This window comes from Carassius carassius, chromosome 38 (genome assembly GCF_963082965.1).
Source record: "Carassius carassius chromosome 38, fCarCar2.1, whole genome shotgun sequence".
Taxonomy (NCBI): domain Eukaryota; kingdom Metazoa; phylum Chordata; class Actinopteri; order Cypriniformes; family Cyprinidae; genus Carassius; species Carassius carassius.
The window spans coordinates 25,338,470-25,364,776 of record NC_081792.1 but is presented as its reverse complement, the minus strand read 5'-3'; the positions used below and the strand labels follow the sequence as shown (position 1 = coordinate 25,364,776).

At 35.3% G+C, this 26,307-nt stretch overlaps 1 protein-coding gene and 1 long non-coding RNA gene across 2 annotated transcripts in view; one reads left to right on the top strand and one right to left on the bottom strand.

Moving 5' to 3' along the window:
* Nucleotides 1-260: 260 nt before the first annotated feature.
* The window catches only part of LOC132119633 (uncharacterized), a 151,197-nt gene continuing 125,150 nt past the window's right edge, over nt 261-26,307 (bottom strand). Inside the window, exons 4-8 of the mRNA XM_059529769.1 lie at nt 4,766-4,819; nt 1,365-1,415; nt 716-766; nt 501-557; nt 261-397 (exon numbers count right to left, since the gene is read on the bottom strand). Of these exons, the coding sequence (XP_059385752.1) occupies nt 318-397; nt 501-557; nt 716-766; nt 1,365-1,415; nt 4,766-4,819 (293 nt within the window). The 3' untranslated portion in view covers nt 261-317. The remainder of the gene's footprint in view (nt 398-500; nt 558-715; nt 767-1,364; nt 1,416-4,765; nt 4,820-26,307) is intronic.
* On the top strand, nt 18,283-19,060 carry LOC132119091 (uncharacterized). Its single transcript, XR_009426116.1, has 3 exons — nt 18,283-18,401; nt 18,533-18,765; nt 18,890-19,060. It is a non-coding gene; the product is annotated as an uncharacterized LOC132119091 (long non-coding RNA).

The window sequence follows — 26,307 nt, the reverse complement described above, 5'->3', positions numbered from 1 at the left end:
ACATTTTAATCCATGTTCATCCATGTTTTGGTTTTCTATATGCATCAGTCACTTGAGAATTAAAGTATTACTCAAACGAACTGAGAATATGTAAGGACATCTAGATTTGTTTTATTTATTTTAAATACATTTGAAATAAAACATCTAATTCTTGCAAAAGTCAAATCAGCCCAACAGGAAAAACACTCAGGAAACCTGTGTATCATATTGGGCCTAAATATAAACATTAGGAAGGAATGTGAAGTGTTGAAGTATAGGGTTTCAGTGATTTGATGAAAAGGGACAGATTTTTTTCTTATATGTTGTTTTACTGATTTTTAGAAAAGATGCAGTAAGTTGCCTGTTCTGTGGGACAATGGGTCTTCAGATGTGAAAATGACAGCCATTGTTGTTGAAGCTGAAATAGTCGAATAATGAGCTATATTAGATGCAAAAAACACTTTGAAATAATCATTATTTTGTCAAGTAAATGTTTTAATTGAACACTAATCTTTACTCACATGTGTCCATTTGTGAAGATTTTTGAGTGGGTCCTGCTGTTGAAACTGCAGGGAGAGCTGTATAAAGATTTTACACATCTTTTTTGGAGATGTTACTGCTGACCATGTAATCTTTGAAAATAGATCCCAGCTCTTTTTCTGAATATGAATTTTGAATCCAACATATTAATTCTACAAAGTGACTTTTACCATTTTGGAAGAGTGGATAAACTTACTAATGGTTTCCTTTGTTGTGCTTGTTGAGAGGATTGTCATGGACTGGGGGTCTGCAAATATAAAAATAGCATATTGCAAGGGGAATCACTATTTAAAAGGGAATCATTTCTCAAATTTAATCTAGAATAACTAGAAAATGTGTTATAAGTTACTTAGTTTTACTGTATGGTGTTGTGGTTTCAGAAGTGGAGATTACAGCTAGTGCTGATGAAAAGACATGGTCAAATTTCCAGTGACATAGTAAATGTTCAACAAACAATACTGAGCTTGATAAATAATTGTCGTTTTTTTTAATTTTTTAAGGAAATTCAGAATATAGGAAGAATAACTGATTTGACAACTCATTTACTCACAGGTTGTCGTGGCTGTTGTTGTAGTCGTATGTTCAGTGGTGGTTGGTGTTAAAACTGCAGAGACAGTTTATCAGAATTACAGGGAGTCATTTACATTATTTGCAAACTTTCTACTGAAGGAAAAACAACAGCACAAAAATACATATTAGCCTAGATTTGATACTGAGAGGATTGTCATGGACTGGGGGTCTGCAAATATAAAAATAGCATATTGCAAGGGGAATCACTATTTAAAAGGGAATCATTTCTCAAATTTAATCTAGAATAACTAGAAAATGTGTTATAAGTTACTTACTAGTTTTACTGTATGGTGTTGTGGTTTCAGAAGTGGAGATTACAGCTAGTGCTGATGAAAAGACATTGTCTTGGAAAAATAACAGCACAAAAATACATATTAGCCGAGATTTGATGAGTTCAGTGATGTTTTGTGGTATTAGTTGGTCTCACAATATATAAAGATCTGTAATATAATATTAACACTTCAGTTGGTTGACACACTCATGTAAACTAATTGTCAATCACTGGCTCTTTATTTGAATCCTGTTCATTTTATTGCATAGTTTAAATATATATATATATACAGTGTTGGGGAGTAACTAGTTACATGTAACGGCGTTACGTAATTTAATTACAAAATAAATGTAACAGTAATCAGTTACAGTTACTAAGAAAAAATGAGTAATTAAATTACAGTTACTTATGAAAATTGTAACGATTACAAAGAGGATTACATTTGAATATTTACACACATCCACATACAGCTTATTTCTTTCCCAAATTGCACTAAGACATATGGCCCATAATCTCCGAGACGCGGAAAACACATTCGTAGAATCCAGTCATAAAAATGGAATTCGGCCTATAACGCGGACGCAATATGCCACATTTTGGACGAATAAATCAAAAGTAGGTCAGTACACTTGAATCAAAACCCGATATGGACTGATGTCTGTGAATATTAAGCCGCAAAAAGACTGAATATGAATCCTGTACGTTCTGCGTGTCTGTGGAAATCAGGCGCTGACTGGACATCGGGAGAACCGGGACTATTCCCGGTGGCCTGGCAGACGATTTGGCCTTCTACTTTAATATTGTTATTGTATAATTGCAGGCCGAATATACTAAAGCGATTATTTCCGAATCCGCCATTCGATAATTAAATCTCTAATAAATCATGAATCGGTTAGTCGTGACTGGCAATGGTTGGGCTCGCGCGCTCTCCGCGCCTCCGCCGAACGGTTTGGATCAGACTCCGAGTAATCAATGCGAGAGAGAGAGACCGGAGTGAACTGTCTAAGCGCACAGCTGGAGCAGAGAAGCGACACTTCTGTTCAGGGTTTCAGGTGCAGGTCAGTTTCATCTGTAAATATGCTAATGTAGTTTTGTCTTTGTTTACTTAGTCAAGCAGCAGCAGCACATTGCTCGCAATCACTCAAAATACTGTATAAACGACGTCATTATTATCTATTGTAATGTTACAGTAGTAAGTTAGCAGACAAATCATCATATTTTATCATAGTTTTAGGGGGAGCTAGTGCATACAAAAACACAACCCTTAGGAAAATTAATGTAGCCTATGGTATGGCACTAACCGTGGTTTAACTATGGAATTTGTAGTAAAAATAAATACAAGTGGTAATTCATTTGCCAAAAAAACTAAATTGCACTTACAAAACATGGTAAAAGTCAAATAAAAATCTTCAGTATTAAAGTCATGAGAGAGATGGGTGGATAATGGAAGTGAAGGGGCAGTTCAGGAGAGAACTCTTACTTAGGTTGCAAGTCCCCCAACCTAAGGATTCACATTTTTTCATGTCAGGTCCAAAAAAAAATAGGGTTGTCCATGTTTCAGAATGGGTTGTGGGTGTATGAGTGTGAGATTTCCCAGCCTATTTTTTTCCCCAGTCCGCCCCTCATGGAAATTAATCTCTAGAACAGTCACTTCATGAGCATTTTTTACTTATTTTGAGAAACTATCATCATATCATATACAAAGAGACAGCAGTGTTTCAAAAAGACACCAATGTTTCAGGAGTTTAGTACACAAATTAGGACACATGCTTATTAGATAACCGTTTTTGAGTTGATGTATATGCTTTTATTTTTTTATTAACTATTTTCCCCCAAACCATTGTTAGATGCAGTTAGATGCCTGTAGTTATGCAAAAATTTGGTTTCAAAAACAGTATCTATAAACTATTTCTTTTGATTTTAAATCTGCTTTGAACTTCAGATCAATCTCTAAGTAAAAGGCAGTACTAAAGTCTGATTGTGTGGTGGATGTGTTCAGATGTGATCATCTTAATTCAGGTGATGAAGAATGATGAAAGTCTGACAGTATTGAGCACTACTTTAAGGTTAAACCTGCATGGTGTAAAATGGTTGAAGATGATTAACAGTTGCAAATTGACATTCATTAGAAATTTATAAAAGTAATCAAAATGTACTCAAAAGTAATTAGTTACATTACTTTATTAAAGTAATTAAAAAAGTTACACTACTATTACGTTTTAAATAGGGTAACTTGTAATCTGTAACCTATTACATTTCCAAAGTAACCTTCCCAACACTGTATATATATATATCATAACCAATAAGGTATTTATTAGTTTAACTAGAGCACATAATATTCAATATGACTGTAGCAGATCTGACCCGAATCAGACAAATTAAAGAGCCGATCAGAACTGTGGTTGAAACATGAGCCAAATTCCTCAGGAAGGCAACCGGAGGTCATAAATCAGTTCTAGTGCCACAAGTCAGAAACAAGTTAACCAACCAACCAACTCTTTCACAGAACAGCTTTCAACATAACACCACTAGAACAATTATTGACAATTTCAATTCAGAGAAGAGATTGTCAAATTTGGGGCAAGTAATTGAGAAGCAACGCCGGACATCACATGTAAACCCATGAGAGTTATACACAAGATCCTTAAACACTTCCCCCACCCAGCAGAACCAGACTGAAATTCCTAAGGGGGGCCTTTTAACCTCTGGTCTCCACAGAAATCTTTGTCAGATAATGACACAGAAACTGTCTTTTTTTACATATATATGGACCAAAATGAACTCAAAAAGACTAAATGAATATCAGTCCATTGCTTCACTCCATATTCATTTATATGTAATCCACACATTTGACTATCATGTTATAATCACTTATTGTGTATGTCTTTTAATAACTATTGGATCGCTTAAGGATACATATTCATGTTTAGTGTGTAAGTGTTTGAATATGTTAGCTTGAAACAGTCCTGGCCATCAGTTATTTGTCAAATGTATCATTCCAACATATTAATTCTACAAAGTGACTTTTACATTGAGGAAGAGTGGATGAACTTACTAATGGTTTCCTTTGTTGTGCTTGTTGGGAGGATTGTCATGGACTGGAGGTCTGCAAATATATATATATATATATATATATATATATATATATATATATATATATATATATATATATATATATATATTTATATATATACATATATAAAACATTATATATGTGTTATAAGTTACTTACTAGTTTTACTGTATGTTGCTGTGGATTCAGAAGTGGACATTACAGCTCGCGCTGATGAAAAGATGAAAAGATGAAAAAAAAAATAATAATGAGCTTGACAAAATGATTGTCGTTTTTAATTAGGAAATTCAGAATAGAGGAAGAATAACTGATTTGCAAACTCATTTACTCACAGGTTGTCGTGGCTGTTGTTGTAGTCATATGTTCAGTGGTGGTTGATGTTGAAACTGCAGAGACAATTTATCAGAATTACAGGGAGTCATTTACATTATTTGTACATTTTAAAGCAAAGTTTGTTGAATTTACAGATCAAAACATAGCATATGTCACAAAGTCGTGATGTAACTTGACATCATCTCACACATACTACTTCACAAAATAAAAAACTCACTCTGGACTATTACTGTCACTGGATCAGAGTGAGCAGACGGTTTTTGAACTTGTTTCTTCATCACAGTGTAGAAGCAGCTTATTCTCACAGATGAACTCTGACCTCCAGACCAAACACTGATCTGAGATCCAGTGAGTGAGAGCTGACATGATGAGCTCACTTTTGAGTTACTTTCTCTTCCATTTATGTTGAAGTAACACTTCTCCATCTTCAGATCTTCAGTATTCTCACAGCTCAGCTCAACTGTGTCTGTTTCCAGAATAACTGAAGCAGACACTCTCAACTTGGCCTGAGGAAGATCTAATGAACAAAAAAAGAACAAATATTCTGGGTTCATATAGAGATGGCAGATTAGAAGCAAGTGACTCTTCATACTGCAAACCTCTCCTTTCAGTCCTTTTTAATTCTGTCACTTTGAAGGAGAAACGACAACACAAAAATACATATTAGCCTAGACTTGATGAGTTCAGTGATGTTTTGTTGATCTGTAATATAATATTAACACTTCAGAAGTTGGTTGATACACTCGTGTAAACTAATTGTCAATCACTGGCTCTTTATTTGAATCCTGTTCATTTTATTGCCATTGTTTTAATTAATCAAATCATAATCAATGAGGTATATATTAGTTTAACTAGAGCAAATTTCTAAAGGATACTTTTAATGAAAATACTTCTGACTTTAACACTAGTTTATTAATTCCTGTAAAACCCAGGAGATAAGGCAGAACAGAATAACCCAATACGAATTTACAAAGAACATATTAAAATTAAAATAACTTGCAGATTTTAACATTTTCTCTTTTCACCATAATATTATGGAGTTCATTTTAGGCAGACATGAGTTTCTGTAGACCTTTTTGGACATAGTCTGACTCTCTGATATGTCAACTTTTATTGATATGCATCAGATTGTTCACTTTCCAAAGTGACACATCTTGGGTATTCTATAATTTCTGTTAGTATAAAAAAAATGATTCAGCAATAAAAAAGTCAAGTAAGTAACTCAAAACAACAACAACAAAACCAATATGAGAAAAATAGAATGATACTATCACTGTACAAAAAGTCTAGATTAATTCTTTTTACATAAAGACCCTTTCAACTGGTTTTGAATGGGGAAAGATCCAATACGCATTATGGCCTCTCTATCAAAGGAAGCCCCACCTTCTGAGTAAAAGAGCCAATCACTAGTTGGTAAAGTTATCGTGTCACTGCAGCAGCCGTTAGAAGTCCGGTTGCTATAGAAACTGTCACAATTCTGGAGACACGCTTAGGTCTACACATATGGCTGGTGTAGCCTGAAAAATAAGCTTTTTTAATGCTATATGAGCAAAATAAATTTATGAGGTACTTGTTGGTGATTTCAAATATGAAATTTATTTGTAAGCTTGGTGAGTTTTGGAGAATTTGATGTTTTTTAGAGGGGTTGTTCAAAGATGTCTGCCGAATGACATGACTTGCCTTAAACGTACTTTGACATTACTTGCCTACATAATAAATCATACTGGCTAAATAATTATACAGGCATCGCTAATCATTAAATGTGCTCATGTAAAAAATCATAATAGTGATAACTCACCTCTGAAGGTGTATGTGTCACTGTGTGGTGATCTGATCTCAGGTTCAGTCTTGAGTGAATAAACACAGCTCAGCTGTCTGCTGTTCACTGATTGTGTGAAGAGTTCACTACGACTTAAATAAAACATACAAAGATTCTTTCCAGACTGACTCCAGTGAGAGACACGGTGATCCAGAAGAACATCATCCTCAGTGTAGAGACTACAGATGAAATCAGCTCTGACTGAAAGTGGTATTTCACATGATATGCTGAGCTGGTCATCACTAACACTGATGAAGGGTTTCTGAAGTGAATCTGAAGAGAAATAATCTGCAGCTATTAAAGTGCTCCTATTATGCCATTTTTAAGGTTCCTAATATTGTTCGGCAGTCTCCTACAATAGGGTTACATGCATGCAAGGTCAAAAAAATATGTATATGCGATATCACCTCATTTTCCAACGATTCTCAAATGATTTGTTTTAAGCAGATTTAAGATTCAGTCAGTGTGTCCGAAATTGTGCAGAAGTAGGTACTACATTTGAATTTCAATTTACTTCATGACCGTAATATAGTATGAATATGGGTAGTATGAATGAAATTCATACGTACAGTACTACATCTGCCATGTTGTTACTGTCCCGTGGCCTCATGGGATTGTAAAGTGTCCATCAAATGCACACTTCATAATCTAGGTGGAAGAAGTAGGTCATCCAGGTACTTTTGCCTGCTGTTTTTGTATACTATGAATTCAGACATACTTCTCACCTCACATACTGTTTTTTGCGCATACTATACAGTAGGGAAGTATGAGATTCGGACACAGCAAATAACTTCATTTATCGTGCACTTTCAACTTTGCAGATCATTTACATTCATAAACACATTACTCTGCATGAAAGGCAATATTGGAAATGGCATGGTAATGGCACTTTATTTCACTTTAACACAGCAGTAAAAGTTTCTAAGACAGAAGAACAGCAGTGAAATATCTTACCTAGAACCGTCACTGTGGCGGGAGGAGAATGAGATGATGGTTTATTGATGCCTCGTTCATTTATTGTGTAGTAACAGATAATGTAGATTGATCCAGGTGATTTTACACCTGCCCATCTGAGCACTTCAGCACCAGTGAGCTCAAGCTGACATGATGAATTGACTTTTATATTCCTCTCTTCTCTGTTTATGGTGAAATAACACTGACTCGCTCTAACATCTGCTGGAGTCTCACAGCTCATCTTCACTGAGCTGGACTCTCTTATGACATCTGGAGATACTTTTACAGTAGGAGATTCTGAAACAACACACAAAAAAGGGTTCTTCAGTGGTTATTTGAGGTGGTTAACCCCCAATAAGGAAATATTCCAAGTTCCCACACAGAAGACGTTATGCCTCAGAAAATCATACATTATTATTATTATAATAAGTAGAATGGGGTTCCTCTTATGGTTCTACATAACACCATTTGACAAAGCCACTGTAGCATCTTTAAATCACCTATATAGCAAGTGGTTCCCCTGTGATTACAAGCCAATGAACTACTAGTGCTACATTTAGCCCCATTTTGTTTATAGTGTATTACATCTGCTCATGGTCTTTGTGTGCAAAAACATTCTGATATTGATCATATATATTTGGGTTCTAAATCTGAATAAGACAACTGCTGATTAAATACAAAATTTTCTACGACTAAACAATTGTCAGTTAGGTTCACATGGAGCACTATTGACATGTAGAAAAATATTAGACAAAGACACTTTGTTGACTACAAATGTAAACATACAATTTTTACTGAACATTAAACACCAGAGATCACTTACTGTAAGACTGAACCTCCGTCAGGAGCTGAAACACTATGAAGATGAACAACTCCATTACAGCGAGAGTGAGAATAGAGACGAGACACACACGATGGGTGAATTAGGAAGTAACTCATCAGACCACAGGAAACTGAAAGCTTTGTGCAATCTGTTTTATGAAGATGAACATGATTATTATAGTTACAGTTATGTGCACTCACTGTAACTAGCCTAACTGAAACTTGACACTAAACAATGCTTTTCAGATGTCGGGTCATAAGTTTAATTAAGTTCTAACTAGTGCTGTTATATTAAAGAAAAAAGATTTTTCCAAAACTAAGTATTAGTATCGGTGTTTTTGTGCCATGACATGAAGGTGCGAAGCATATATGACATAGCCACATGCACTTACTAGAGAGTCTCATTCTAGCATTTAATGCTGAGGAGGACTCTAGCCTACAAGCCTCTGAAGTACTGAACTAAGAAGGATGCAGCCTCATTAGGATGCAGCCTTCTGTTTGAGAGGGACCCTCTGTGCGAGATACAGCTTGTGCGCACGCTTCAGGTGTGTCAGACACCAAGACGAGATGGCAATGAGTTGTTTTCTGCAACTTATTGCACTTAACTTGTTTTAATCTCAAGTAATTCTCTGCTATATGAGTCGACCTAAAACTTTGACCTTTGGAAACGTTTCGATTGAAGTTGCCTATTATTAAAATTATTCGAATAAGGCAAACAGTTTTAATATTTATATCGTGGTATTTACAATTGCAATATTTTTAGAATTTTAATATATCGTGCAGCCCTATAGTTCTGACTTAGATTTACAAATTCCACCATTAATTTTACCGGTGTAACAGAATTCATGAACAAATCACTGAATAATTTATATAATATGCTTTGGAACAAAACTCTCTTTTCTCAAAATAAGAAAGGAATGGTCTCCAAACTTTGAAAAAAAAATTTCTTAAGAAAACGTTTTACCCACTTGTTGTGAATGGGTGGTTTATTCGTCTTTCAAGAATATACTGCCAACAAAAAGGAAAAAGTGAATGCATCTATTTACCTTAACATTAAGCAACACATCCCAGACAATATTTTTCCAGAGGTGCTGCGGTGCTATTCAAACATGTGTACAGATGTAGAAGAGGGAAGCTCAAGCATTCATCTTGTGAATGTCCATTTCTTTCTTAGCAAAACAAATGAACAACTTCAACTTTATCAACAAGGACTTTTCAAACTCTGCTGCATTTTGCTCCACTGAAACCTGGCTGAGTGAAGCCATTCCAGATAACGTGCTTCATCTGACAGACTTCCAGCTGTTCAGAGCGGAATGCATCGCTTAGTTAACGGGGGAAATGAGAGGTAGTGGATAGTGTTTCTTCATCAACAAAAGTTGGTTTTCAGATGTAATAACGCTGAAAAAGATATGCAGTCCTAATTTGGATGCACTCTTCTTAAATGTAGGCCTGTTTCTACTATTTCTACACACCTTTTCCTTGTTCATTCTTGTGAATGTGTACATTGCTGCAACAGCTGGCTGAACAAATAACTGAAATGGAGAAAAGGTACTCAGACTCTCTGTTAATAATTCTTGGAGATTTTAACAAAGCAGATCTTTCCTGTGAACTGAAAAAAAATAGAGACAGCACGTTACATGTCCCGTTAGAGACAGTAATATCACTGGATCACTGTTACATCACAATAAATGATGCTTTGGAACTCTCTGATCACTATCTAGTTCATTTCATACCAACCTACAGGCAGAAAATCAAATCAGCTAAACCTGTATTAAAGACTGTTAAAAGATGGACTAATGAAGGATAGCATGATTTACAAGCCTTCTTGTTTACAAGCCTTTGCTAACCAAACGGCCCCTCATCTTTATGCAGATCTTCAACAGATCATTGAAGCTGTGTGAAGTTCCCTGCTGCTTTAAATGCTTCACTGTCATTCCGGTCCCCAAAAAAAAAAAAATCACTGGACTTTTACAGACCTGTCACTCTCACGTCTCTGGTCATGAAGTCATTTGAGAGATTGGTATTGACCTATCTGAGAGACATCATTGAACTCATTGCTGGCCTCATACACAATGGAGACTAGTCTGCTTACAGACAGCAGGCTAAAGAGCTGACTGTCTGGTGTGCAGTCACCACAGCTACAGTACCAAATCAGACATCAAAAGACTACAACGGAGGGTAAGGACTTCTGAGAAGATTATCATTTCCACCATTCCCAACCTCCAAGATCACAACTTTACACCTCCAGAGTGATAAAAAAAAAAGCTAAGAAAAACACTTTGGAACCCACACACCCAGCCCACTTTAATTTTCGAACTGTTGCCTTCTGGTTCACTGACCACCAGAACAGCCAGACATGAACAGCCAGGCACAAAAACAGTTTTTTGTCGCATTCAGGCTATTTTCAGCCTGAACAATTAAAATGTTTTGTAAACTACACAAACAGTGCACTTGCAAATAACATATCTGTACATTCATTTAAACAATAGTTTCTTTCTATATATTTCTACTTCTGTATATAGTGCATTATTTAATTTTCCATTTTTCTTATATTAGTATTGTATTTAATTTCTACTGTGTAATCCCTATATGTCTGCACTATGTGTGTACTGTCTTTTGCACTGGAAGCACCTGTCCCCAAGTCAAATTCATTGTGTGTGTAAACATACAAACTTGGCAATAAATCTTTTTCTGACCTCTGACTTCTAAACTGTAGTAATCTGTCTAACACCAGTGTTGTGCAAGTTACTTCCAAACTGTAATACATTATAAATTACTTGTTACTGTCATTTAAAAGTAATTTCTTACCTTACAATATTACTCTAAGGTAAGGTAGTCTCGGAATTGGAATGTGTTACACGACTCCTGTATTACTTTTGAGTTACTTTCACCAAAATAACTACAGAAGTAAAACTTAACATTCTGAAATGATAAAAATGTATGTATATACAAACAAATTTGGTCCTGGGTTGGTCCTTTAAATTAATTGTATAAAAGAATAAATAAATATTTTATATTAAATAATTTTAGATCTTCAAATGAAATACAACAAAGTCAACACATACACTTTCTAATTTTATCGATGTATTAAAAAAAATGCAAACAGCAACAACTTTAAAGGGGTAACCGGATGCTAATTTCACTTTTACATGTTGTTTGAACATAAATGTGTTTTAGCAGTGTGTGTACACATCTAACCTATGATGATAAAAAAAGAAAGTGCATAAAATTGCATAAAATTTAAAGCATAACAACTGAATGTTTGTGAAACATCAATCAATAAATCATTTTTTTAAACAATGGCACTTAATGTTATTTTTATGTAAGTTGAATTAATGAAAATGTATGTTTTTCATGGCTTTTGGTGTCTGAATTTTGTGCTTCAATAATGAGGTCAACTTTAAGAAGAAAATATGATTTTTTTTCTTTACTCTATTTAACAAAATTAATTTACTGTCGTATTAATTTTCTATTTCTTTATTTTAAAATAAAGGTATCAGACAAAAGTCTTTTGAATATTTGTTTTCTTGCAAGAAAGGTGACAGTCATAAAGTCATTACAGTCATTGTTGCAGAGCGCATCCCTGAATAACACTCTGACTTTGAAATTTATATCCTAATCAAACCTGGATGTTTCCCTCTCATCCTGTCATAATGCATATTCAACATATGTGTCCATTTAATATATTTAACAAAGTCCCCTAGATGTGTTTCTAAGCATTTAATGCTAATTATTTTTTAAGAAGCTAGGTATAAAATAGCATTTCACATCTCACACTTGTCTGGCACACAGACAAACACACACACACACACACACACACACACACATAAATAGATTTCCTGTTATCTCTAAGCTCATAGAAATCTCAAGCATACTGAAGCAAACTGAAACACTCAGAGACAGTCTAAAGTACACTCTTAAGTACAGTGAAGTAAATAATACATTTAATAATAATAATATTTACGATGAAAATAGCATTTCCTCCACACTTACAAGAGTGAAGGATGTCTTCCTTTCGGGTAGACTGAATGTTTTCTTGCCTAGTTGGATGTTGTGCTAATGACCAATAATTACACTGTGTGCATTCCCCAAAACTGATTTGCAGGACCGTGGACCGTGGAAGTGGCTGAGAGTCCCGCACACTGAAGCAAGAGTGACCAGGAGGACTTACGTTCAAAATTCAAACAATGTGAAAAGAATGGTTTATTATCAGTTAAGAATTTGTTGTTCATATGGTCTTGGTCAGAGGTGTCAAACTCAATTCCTGGAATTTTGTCCCAACCCTGCTCTAACACACATCGGCCTACTCTGTTGTTTTCAAATAACCCTGAAGGACTTGATTAGTTGGAACATGTTTGTTTAATTAGGGTTGAATCTAAACTCTGCAGGACTCTGGCCCTCCAGGAATTGAGTTTGACACCCCGGTCTAGGTGGTCATACAGAATATGTCTGCGAATACTGGACAAACAGCATTTCATATAGATTGATCACTTCCTTGAGGCCTTGTATACAGGAAGATTGGATATTATACAGAACAGCTGGCAACTTTTCATACTTATTTCATACACACAGATGTAAACTCAAGCAGTTCAGATGGTCAATGTTCATAAAACAAGAACAAACAAAGAAATTAATAAAACCAGTAGGACACTGTGACATTATTGTTAGAATTTGTATGTTAAAAGCCATGTGTGTTCGGCAACTGAATGAAACAGAAACAGAATTTGTATTATTATTCATTAAATTTTAAATATACTGTACCACATGACAATCATGAAAGAAAGTATTTTTGTGTGTGTGTGTGTATGTGGACCAGAACCCTTCCTAGAGCTGGCCGTCTGGCCAAACTGAGCTATCGGTGGAGAAGAGCCTTGGTGAGAGAGGTAAAGAAGAACCCAAAGATAACTCTGGCTGAGCTCCAGAGATGCAGTCGGGAGATGGGAGAAAGTTGTAGAAAGTCAACCATCACTGCAGCCCTCCACCAGTCAGGGCTTTATGGCAGTGGCCCGAAGGAAGCCTCTCCTCAGTGCAAGACACATGAAAGCCCCCATGGAGTTTGGGGGTTCGGGGAACTCCTTCAAGACTGTTGGAAGACCATTTCAGGTGACTACCTCTTGAAGCTCATCAAGAGAATGCCAAGAGTGTGCAAAGCAGTAATCAAAGCAAAAGGTGGCTACTTTGAAGAACCTACAATATGACATATTTTCAGTTGTTTCACACTTTTTTATTATGTATATAATTCCATATATAATTCCACATGTGTTAATTCATAGTTTTGATGCCTTCAGTGTGAATCTACAATTTTCATATTCAAGAAAATAAAGAAAACTCTGTGAATGAGAAGGTGTGTCCAAACTTTTGGTCTGTACTGTATGTATATATATATATATATATATATATATATATATATATATATATATATATATATATATATATATATATATATATATATATATTCAAATTAGCAGTTGTGTGTAGTGAGTGAATGAACAACCTTCAGAGTGAGTGTGAACAGTATGAGGAAGTACAAACTGAACTGCTGCATTATGTCTCGATTATATCACTATTATGTAATATCTATTGTCTTTTAAATGTCTAATAATAATTTTTTTATTTAAAATCTAACATAGATTTAATATTGTGTCGTGAGCAAAGTAATATTCTTACATGTTTCTGTCTCTCTGGTGGACTCGGGCAGAGTAGAGGCTGCTGTGAAAACAGCTGATAATCAACAGTGTGTCAGAGTGAGATGTGATAGACAGACATGAAACTATACAGATACAGTATAGAGTAAACCAGTTTCCAGACAATGATCAATTGTACAGTTTAGCTGTACTTATATGACACTATTTGCAGTGTTTGGAATAACGGCGTTTAAAAGAACGGCGTTAGGTAACGACGTTATTTTTTCAGTAACGGGGTAATCTAACTAATTACTTTTCCCGTCGTTACAACGCCGTTAACGTTACTGAACGTTAAATGCGGTGCGTTACTATGCATTGATTTAAAATGCAATCCGAACGCACCCCTGGCTCACACAGCGAGTGAGCAGGAGGGTTAATAACGAGATAAGCGATTATGATTGGCTAAGGCAGAGTCATGTGTTTCATGGTAGCCAATCAGAGCCAGTGTTTTTACACACACGCACCAGCGGCGCCAAACACACAGTCACACACACGCAACAGCTACAGAGATTCGCAGCAGCAGGAGAAATGGCGAGTCAGGAGCAATCCGATGAAAAGTTGGCATTTTCAAGGTGGAGATATAAGCACTACTTCAAATTCATTGTAGTCAAAGGCAAGAACGTGCATGTAATGTGTGACACACGCATCTACAAAGCTAGTGGCCAAAAACACTTTTCTTACAAAGAGTGCAGGATAAAACTCTTGCTGTCTGTTGACGTGCAATAAATCTCGAAAGTTATGTACGAACACCTGTCTGTTCTACTTATTTCAACTTACTTGTGAAAAATGCTAAAAAAAAATACTTTGACATATAGCAACTTTTTTTTTTACAGTAACGCAAATAGTTACTTTCCCTGGTAACGAGTTACTTTTATTATAGAGTAATTCAGTTACTAACTCAGTTACTTTTTGAAACAAGTAGTGAGTAACTATAACTAATTACTTTTTTTAAAGTAACGTTCCCAACACTGACTATTTGTCTGCTTAATACTTTGACTAACTACAGTAACATTCAAGAAATCCGTGAAATGAACCGATACAGTAAACTCACTAAGAAGTGTTATTTTATTTTTTATTTTTTTTACATTGTAGCAGTTTAAAGTGGAATGAATACACACACACACTCACCAGTGGAGGTCGCAGGTGACGCTGATGATTGATTTCAATAATGTCACAAGGTGCATTTAATTTGGAAATAAAAGTTTAGCAGTGTTATTAATACATCATAACAAACAATAATATAATTTAAAAAAAATTTAAAAATAAAATGAGCTGGACAGAATTATCTACTGTGATAAACTTTGAAAAACATCTTCCATCCACCTCTGGTTTAGAAACTCATTTAAATAAACAGCAAATTAAATATTAAAGGTTTTTGAATACACTATAAAATTTGTGATGTTATTCATTATAATAAAAGCTCATATGCTGAGATGTAAGGTATGTGTAACATTTAATAAAAAAATAATGACACAAGTTTTTTATGGTTGTTGTCAAAGCTTTAACAGTAGAGGAAAAAAAATAGCTTGCAGATTTGTACAGTTTCTCCACTCAGCATCATATTATGGATTTAATTTTAGGCAGAAGTGAGTTTATTTAGTTTTGCCAGACATAGTCTAGCTCTATGATGTGTCAACTTTTATTGATATGCATCAGATTGTACACTTGCCAAAGTCAAACTGTGACAAACATGTGTAGTGCCCCAGGGATTATGAGCAACCATATTTAAGTCTATTTATTTAGATTATTTGTTCTTTCAGTCTTGTGCAGCCTTTTTTTTTTACTTTTTACAGAGATAGTAGCATTGTTTAATAGACAGTGTCTTGGTGCCCTGAATATTGATATTTAGTTTTTAAGGGTCAAAGCACCAAAGGTGAATTTACTCTGTAATGAATTTATGATTCAAATTCTAAACTAATCCATTTCAACTGAAAGAAGAAGATTTATTATTGTTGTCAACTAGAGGGAGACAGAATTTTACTAGAAGGGCACAGGATAAGAAATCTATTCATACCAATCTTTTTGCCATCTCTTTAAATGCAAATAAATACATATATTTAGTCCAGTTGTATATGGTGTACTGACAGTATAGTTTTATATAATTAGTGTACAGTTAAATCTGTGAAATGTAGATCATTACATTTTGATTTAATTTCTATAGACGTCCAATAAAACATTTTCAAGTTGCCAGACATGATTACAACTAACTACAAAAGCATCCATAAAACAGTGTACCGTACATTTTTAAATATTCATGCCCGATTGCATGATGGGAAATATGGGATCATAACATTGATATTTACTTAAAGAATCCTTGTAAACATAACAAATGGTTCAAATGTACTTATGAGTTTTAACTTTAATTTCTACTTAGGCAGTTCCATTTGAATTTACTTGTATTTAATGTATTTAAGTACAATAAATGAAAACGAAATCTCAAGTAGCTTATTCACTCTAAAAAACACTGGGTTGTTTTTTCTACCGTCATGTTAAGATCGTACGTCTCCAGTGCGAGCAGCCGCCATTTTCATAGCGTGAAAGAAGCGAGTGAAAGATATTATGGTAAGTAAATATTCAAAATGTAAAGTTATCGTTTATTGTTTACCCGGTTGTATGAAAAGCGGAAGGTTTTATGAAAGGCGGAAACAAAGGAGCTTAATGTTATATTTTTTTTTAAAAGCGCGGACGTGGTTTTCGCCTCAGACATGGAGGTCTTAACGGCTTAATTTACGTTACTGAACAGAAGAGGTACTTTTAATATAACGTCCCTGAATGTATTATGTCATATTTACATATATTTTTCATTATCTGCACATTTTGAGGTGTTAATAGACGGTTATGGTTACGGTTACACTCATGTTCATTTGTTATCTTATTTTTCGTGGTTAAACAGAATGTACGTTAGTCTACTAAAGGAAACAGAATTGTGTAGTAAAGACTAGCATAATTAGCCTTTCGGCGGCCCCTCCCCCAAAACGGCCATTGTCCAATCACACATCATAGCAACCGTTACTATGTGAGGCAGTTCCGACAAACTTTGACTCCAAGCAAGATGGTGAAGCGGTGCGCCCACGGCGTTTGTAAATCGGACACTAGAATAGAGCTGTAATCGGGCCTTAAAAGTTAGGCCCGACAGGACCCGAGCCCGACAGATTTTTCGGCCTGAGTCAGACAAGTACATTTTGATTGACAGCTTTTTAAAAGCCCGAACCCGTTTACAGCCCGACATTATTCAAATGTATGCACGCACACAGCTCTTTTGCCTTTTGTCAAGAATGAGTCATTTATACATGTTTTAACATAATTTATACATGACTAACGTAATAGGCCACTCGGAGGTTTGAACAAAGAAATAAAATAAGTCCTCTGTGACATCGTAACATCTCAGAACTCTAAATAGCCCTAGGTATAGACTCATTTAGCCTATAAATAGGCCAACGCACCAATAAAAACGAGTCTTTCTTAAAAATTTTAATTAAGATAAATTCTAAATTAAGATGGGTATTTTGGCAATAACGAAATTAATTAAGATAAAGACTCTGCCTTATTTGCTTCGCCATAGCAGCTGAAATTTAATAAAAGAATAATGCCAACATTAGCCTATATAGGCTAGCCTATATGTCTACATTATGCATTTAAGACTCAATTAGTATTTAGTTATCATTTTTAAAACCTTTACTCACCAAGATAATAATAAAAATAGCTACTCGCAATAGACAATAATAGACCATAACATATAAAAGAGAACTTTCAGTGCAAGAGCATGACTGGTACACAAGGCTGTGCTGGTTGCATTTGAGGTACAGGTCATGGTGTTTCTCAGAATTCGCTTTTTTTCCCTCCACGGCATACTGTAACCCCTTTTGCCTCGATCTGGAGGATATCGCGGAGGTATTACTCAAAAAAGGTCACTGACATGCACGGGTATACCTCTTCCCGTCATGGCAATCTGTCGCGCTGGTCGTGTTTGACCATTTGTTTGTCGGAAGTAGCAACAGTAACTAAGGGGGGCGGGGCTCGGCGAAAGGCTAATTATTTTGAGGCTATTGAAGGAGTAATTGTTAAAAGTATGTTTTGGATGTAATATTTCAGACTAATATTTCAGACTTGTTGAGCTCGTGTCTTCACTGTGTCTGCACTGAGAGTTAAAGACACAGAAGCTGTTTGTGTGAGGAGCCACAGACTGTGTGAGGAGGAGGAGGTGTTCTCAGCTTCTTCTGAAGAGTGGGACAGACGGGTTTAAGGAGAGTAAACTTCAGAATTCCAAGTTATCTTTATTTTTACTAAGACTAAAATGTTTGTTTTTGTAGATGTTGAAATCCAGAGACAAGATAACTTCTTTCTTTTGAGACTGATGTAAGTAGATTTTTCAGAAAGTTAATGTTTCTTTTGTGTCCTGCCTGTTTACTTCACATTTTAATGCAACAACAGTGTGATTATATGTTCATATTTTATTTAAACCATTGATGTCCCTTTTTTCTTTGCAGAACTCAAACTAACTGGAGTTAAGGACACAGAAGTCTTCTTGTGTGAGGAGGCCGTTTTCTCAGCTTCTTCAGAAGACAGGGAAAGATAGTTTAAGAGAAGTAAACTTCATAATTTCATGTTATCAGTTGTTGTTGTTGTTTTTTTTACTTAGAGTAAAATAATGTTTGTTTTTTGTTTTTGTAGATGTTAAAAGCCAGAGACATGGGAGAGCATCATTCTTTTGAGTTTTTATGTTATTTTTAGAAAATAAATGTTTCTGTTGTCTCCTGCCTGTTTACTTCACATTTTGATGCAACAACAGTGTGATTACGTGCTCATTTCATTAAAACCATTGATGTCTGTGTTTTTTATTGCAGAACTCAAACCAACTTTGGAGTTGTCTGATTTGGAGAGTCATCATTCTTGGTCTTCCCTCTTAAAGGAAAAGTTCACACAAAAAATAATTTAATTGCCCTTATGTCATTCCAAACCTATAAGACTTTTGTCTGTCTTTACAACACAAATGAGTATATTTTTAATTTTCTCATAATTTTGTTAATCCATTTATAGTCTAGATAATCAGTATTTTCAAGCCTCATAAATAAAGAGTTATTGTAGAAGTAATTCATTCCGATATTTATGTATGAATAAATCTTAAAGTATATGATAGCAAACATGTATGTTCAAAATAAAATACTGGTCTCTCACACTTACAATGGAGGACAAAAATTAAGAGAATATTAAATATATTTATTTGTGTTCCAAAAATGAGCAGAGTTTATATGAGTCTGTAACAACATGTGGAGAGTAAATTATGACCATTTTCATTTTTTGGTGAACTAACCCTTAGAAGAGCAGCCCTTCACGTACATGAACATTTGTGAGGTATGTGAATGTCATGTCTGTTTTAATGTTTCAGTAAAGAAGCTTTCTGAAAGCAATATATTTATTCAAACAATATCACCTGCCCTCTCACTAGTGCTGCCATTATAGCCTTCTGGAGCACTGTGGTAGACCGAGACATTAATCAACCACACAAAGTGTTGAAACTTTAAAATAGATTATTTACCTATCCTTACTGATGTGAAGACACCTCTATCTGAAAATGGATAGTTTAATTAAATGTTTTCTTTTTCAAAATGTGTTTCTTTTTTTAGGGCACTGATGAAGACCAGGCGGTGACTGGGATGAATGCTGGTCAAAGAAGAGAATGTCCTTTCCCTCCAATCTGATGCACCAGTGATTTTAACCCTCTGAAGTCGATTAACGCGTATACGCGTTATGAGGCATTTTCTCCTGATAACCCCGAAAAGAACTTAAATTACACTTTCAGTTTTGATCATACAGATAAGAGCAATACATCAATCGAATCTGTAAAGGGTCTACTTTTTTTATATACAGACATAATAACAACAAAACTTTGTACATTTATAAAATGAAGATAACAAACAAGGTGTGCTGTCTGCAGCCTTTGTCTGCGCTGATCTTCATTTATATGGAATCATATTTGTGCCAAATAAAACGAACGCAACTTTTGCGAAAACGAACAAAAATTATACATTGATAAATGAGAAAGAAACACTCTGAAAATAAAAACAATAAACTAAATAGCAAAAAAGTAACAGCGTCTTCAAATAAACTTTATTGATTTCACTTTCAGCTTCACGTTTGCTGAACGAAGTTTTGAATGCAATGCTAGTGTTTTCGTTTTCGCTTTCCAAGTTTTTGTTTGCGCTTCGCAGATTTACGTTCGCCATTCTGACACAAACCTCTTGTGAGGGCCGGCTTAACAACAGCTCGCTCTGATTGGCATTTGGCTCGTGAGATTTTGATCTGCGGCTCATTGAACCGGAAGTATTCAATGAGCCGAACACTATAAGTGTTTTAGTGGCGCGGGCACATGTGGGGAGATGTTATGGTAATAAGAGGATATTAAAGAAAATGAATGATAAAACACGGATATTTTCCACATCGGATGGAGTATAGGCTTATTCGAGATGAGTAATCGGAAGCCTCACAGAGCGTCGTCAACATTCTCCTCGGCAGGACATTTGAGGCAGCCTGAGGTAAGTTTGTTGTAACTACTATAATAAATAGAAAAATCGAGATATAAGTGTTATTCCTGTGCAGAATGCAACAGTTGGTCTTTATTTAGATTTTTCGTTACTTATATGAACTCAACTGCGTTTCTCAAAAGCATCGCGAGCTAAGATTGTTACGTTAGAGACCACTGGTGCCAAAGTAAGTTGTTATAACGTTACTTGGGCATATTTTTAGGTTTAAAATGGATATGTGAAACACAACGTTTCTTAATGATCTTTCTTTAATTGGAAATTGTCTTATTTTGTATTTACGTTAATGATAACGCTGTGTCATTAATCTGGTTAAGAAAACAATTCTATCTTTGTTTTTTCATACAAAAACAAATATCTAATCCTCTTTTTTTATATTACTTATCAGGACCAAAGATGTCACTTCTACAGGTAGGCACTGAACCAATTCATGTTGTTCTGTGTATATAAAATACCAATAAATGTGCATATAATTTTTCATCTTTTATTTTTATTCATGATTATAGACTGGGTAGCTGGCATGGTTCTAAACTATTAATAAACAAACACTTTAATATATAATTCTTTCTTTTCCCCTTTTTGCACTATCGTCATGAAGCTACTACTTGTCATAGTAAGGATAGTATAATGTCCCCTTTCCCTTAAAGTAAAAGTGATCTCAGACTCATTTCAATGCTATGTGTAAATAGGGCCCATGTTACATGAGATTGGAACAATGTGAAGTAAAGTTCAGGATCATCATTCTTGACCTATTCATGTACTTGAATATAGTTACTTTGGGATTATGTAAGATCCTTTAGCAATTTATCAAACTAAACATAGTTCAGGCTTATCTTTTGTGAGATCAACGCAGTGAGTATTGTAAAACTAACTAATTGTTTCTTTTTCAGACGGTGGAGCAACTTTTTCAAGAGGAAACTTTTGACAATGACACAGAGGATGATGGTGTGGTGGTGCCAGAGATCTACTGTCCTTTATCAGACCAAAAACTTACTGTCCTGCAAGGAATGATGAATCCTTTGACATCACCATTGAATGACCGGGCTCTATATCTACAGACACTTGATGTCATCCAAAGATTGTGCTCTATTTAACATTTGACTTGTGAAAGTCATACGGGTTATAAAGAAGGCAGAAGTTGGTTCCCAGCTGAATTCTTTATTTGAAACAATCTCCCACCCAGAGGTGGGTAGTAACGAGTTACATTTACTTCGTTACATTTACTTGAGTAATTTTTTGGGGTAACGAATACTTTTCGGAGTATATTTAAAGATGGGTACTTTATACTCTTACTTGAGTAAATTTTTGGGGGAAAATCTGTACTTTTACTTCGTTACTGTGGGCGACGCTCCTCTCGTTACTTTATCTTAATGCAATAAATGTTATAATGCTTCAGTTTATTCCAAACGCGCGGTCTACTTTTCTCTGGGCAATGAGCGATGCCCATTCGCGAATGATTCATTCTTTTGAGTCAATTCTGTTCAAAGGCTTGATCAAACCAATTGGCAAACGAGTGAATTGGTTCATGAATCAGTTTGAATGAGTCGTTCAGTTCCCTGCCGCACGCGCTAAGCGTCTGAAGTGGTTCACTCGGAGTTGTAACGTTTAAGAACAGAAAGAGCGTTGAAAACGTGGCTGGAACTGCACTGAATTGAAATCCGCAAAGGTTATTATTTGCTAGCGATGGAGATCCTTATTAGATGAACACCGCGTGTGCTGTCTACTGTTTAACAGGTAATAACTTGGGCTACATTCGATTACAGTACACGATACCACTGTGACATTAGTTTGTTGTACGTGTGTGGCTTATAACAGAGGGGAGTCAAGTTGAATGCAGCTTCCAAAAGACAAAAAATAGCCGATTAAGATTTTATTAATTTTAATACAATCACACTGGTGCAAGTACGTTCAGCAAGTCATATTATCAGCTGCTAAATTCAGATCTGTGATTGCTTGCTGGCGCTTAGCCAGAGATAGATGCGTTTATACAGCACTGCGCATTATAACAAATCACACATGATTCTTTTGAGCTTATTAAAGCATTGGCCAATCAGAGGCGTTCAGATGAGTCATCGCTAAAATGCCGGTGCTTCCTTCACTCGCTCACTGACTGAATACCTCTTTCTGGCGAATTCTCTCGTCAGAAACAACAAAGTGCAGATGTGTGTACGAATCTTTAATTAAGATATTGATTTCACAGTGTTAACAGTTTCAGTGATTTTAATGGGAGTTTCTGAGAGTGATTGAAATCTAGACTGTCAGTGAAAATTATCTTTAATAATGTAAATGTTATTTGCTCTCTTTCTGAACAATGAAAGATTAGTAGCAATATTTATATCACATTAACTTTCAATGTTAAATTCACATTTAATATAAAGTCAGTCGTATTAAAAATATGTTATGGCATGACACCTTTATCTGTTACTTAAGTAAACAGACAGGGTTTTATAATAAATTACATAAATTGGAGTAAAGGCTGATGAAATATATACATTTATACACGCACACATACAACCCGAATTCCGGAAAAGTTGGGACGTTTTTTAAATTTTAATAAAATGAAAACTAAAGGTATTTCAAATCACATGAGCCAATATTTTGTTCACAATAGAACATAGATAACATAGCAAATGTTTAAACTGAGAAATTTTACACTTTTATCCACTTAATTAGCTCATTTAAAATTTAATGCCTGCTACAGGTCTCAAAAAAGTTGGCACGGGGGCAACAAATGGTTAAAAAAGCAAGCAGTTTTGAAAAGATTCAGCTGGGAGAACATCTAGTGATTAATTAAGTTAATTGATATCATGATTAGCTATAATAGCTTTGTCTTAGAGAAGCAGAGTCTCTCAGAAGTAAAGATGGGCAGAGGCTCTCCAATCTGTGAAAGACTGCGTAAAAAAATTGTGGAAAACTTTAAAAACAATGTTCCTCAACGTCAAATTGCAAAGGCTTTGCAAATCTCATCATCTACAGTGCATAACATCATCAAAAGATTCAGAGAAACTGGAGAAATCTCTGTGCGTAAGGGACAAGGCCGGAGACCTTTATTGGATGCCCGTGGTCTTCGGGCTCTCAGACGACACTGCATCACTCATCGGCATGATTGTGTCAATGACATTACTAAATGGGCCCAGGAATACTTTCAGAAACCACTGTCGGTAAACACAATCCGCCGTGCCATCAGCAGATGCCAACTAAAGCTCTATCATGCAAAAAGGAAGCCATATGTGAACATGGTCCAGAAGCGCCGTCGTGTCCTGTGAGCCAAGGCTCATTTAAAATGGACTATTTCAAAGTGGAATAGTATTTTATGGTCAGACGAGTCCAAATTTGACATTCTTGTTGGAAATCACGGATGCCGTGTCCTCCGGGCTAAAGAGGAGGGAGACCTTCCAGCATGTTATCAGCGTTCAGTTCAAAAGCCAGCATCTCTGATGGTATGGGGGTGCATAAGTGCATACGGTATGGGCAGCTTGCATGTTTTGGAAGGCTCTGTGAATGCTGAAAGGTATATAAAGGTTTTAGAGCAACATATGCTTCCCTCCAAACAACGTCTATTTCAGGGAAGGCCTTGTTTATTTCAGCAGGACAATGCAAAACCACATACTGCAGCTATAACAACAGCATGGCTTCGTCGTAGAAGAGTCCGGGTGCTAACCTGGCCTGCCTGCAGTCCAGATCCTTCTCCTATAGAGAACATTTGGCGCATCATTAAACGAAAAATACGTCAAAGACGACCACAAACTCTTCAGCAGCTGGAAATCTATATAAGGCAAGAATGGGACCAAATTCCAACAGCAAAACTCCAGCAACTCATAGCCTCAATGCCCAGACGTCTTCAAACTGTTTTGAAAAGAAAAGGAGATGCTACACCATGGTAAACATGCCCCGTCCCAACTATTTTGAGACCTGTAGCAGAAATCAAAATTGAAATGAGCTCATTTTGTGCATAAAATTGTAAAATTTCTCAGTTTAAACATTTGCTATGTTATCTATGTTCTATTGTGAATAAAATTTTGGCTCATGTGATTTGAAAGTCTTTTAGTTTTCATTTTATTAAAATTTAAAAAACGTCCCAACTTTTCCGGAATTCGGGTTGTACATTACATACATTTTATCTATATATCTAAATAAAAATAGGCTCAGTATATATGACCCAAAGTAACTAGTAACTAACTACTTGAGTAGATTTTTTATCCGATACTCTTTTACTCTTACTCAAGTAACTATTCAAGACTAGTACTTTTACTTTTACTTGAGTAAATATTTATAGAAGTACTTTTACTTTTACTTGAGTACAGTTTTTGGGTACTCTACCCACCTCTGCTCCCACCTGGAATCACAATGGAGGCAGCTCTGACTGCTGGGCTTCCCCTCTCATTGTGTTCAGATGTATCTGCGGGGTTGTTCAGGCCAACACTTCATAACTATGCTGCCAATTTATCTTGATATCTTGTGTCTTCTCACTGTGAAGAGTCAACGTAACTTAATGTTATGGACAAATGCAATGCAAGATGTTGCACATGTTATTTATCGGCACATGAATGATTTAGATTAGAAGCCACTATCTGTTGGTGTTTAAACATCTTCTTTTGCCAAGGAGTCACATGACCAAGACATTTTACTGTCTTTTATTTTCTGGTGTATAATAATTCACTAGAAAATCAGTTTAAATTGCCATTCATTTATTTTGAACAATAATGTTTTTTATAAAATATTGTAACAAAAGTATTTAAGACTTTATAAACCATTGCATGTAAAAAGCATGTAAAATCATTAACAAGTGTTGTTGAACAGTATCTATGAATTTTAAAAAAGAAATTAAAACTTTTGGGAAGAACATGGTCTAGACATTCAAGTTCATTTTGAAATCTACACTAAAAGCAAGCACCATGTTGCACTGCTGTTTTCATGATTTCTTTAATTCATTAAAATCTGACAGATGTGCAGTGGGAAATTTAATGGTTTGGGTGCATGTGTGATCAAATTCAACAGTTTTTTTAAAGGCTTGTCTCTGAAGCAGGTGCCTATGTGCTTGATGAGTCAGCCACTGCATCACCCGTGGGACAGAGAGTGCCTCCTCATCCCGAGTATCGCCATCTAGGGCAGTAAAATATACAATATGTATTTAAGACATTTAATGACATCATATAGTACAATAATCATTCAAAACATTTGAAAACGTACAATTAGTTTATAACTTACTGCTGCTTTACAGAAGTTTACAGATAAGGTTAACCTTAGAACGGTAGAAACAGTACGGTATTAACAAAGCCATTTCTTTACCCTTTTCCTCTCTCCATTTCCTGTACATTAAAGTACCTGTCAAAGGTTGGAAACACAATGTTTTTGAAATAAGTCACGCTCACCAAGGGTACATTTATTTAAAAGTACAGTAAAAACAAATATTGTGGCACATTTTAATTTCAAATAAGTTTTCCATTTTAATCATGTAAAAAGATCTTTGCTAAAAAAATACATGCAACATCCTTGAATATATAAGGTATCATCACCTTAGAATTATAAGGTTCTCGTTCACATTTTTGTCCAAATGTATTTATTCACATTTGTATTTTATGGTATACATAATCTTTGAAGCTCAATATCTCTAAGCTGATCATAAAATTACAATTCCAAGGTGGCAAAATGTTGGGTTATAAAGAGCAATCAGGGTAACGGACTGAATCAAACTTCATAACATAATACAAATACAAAACATA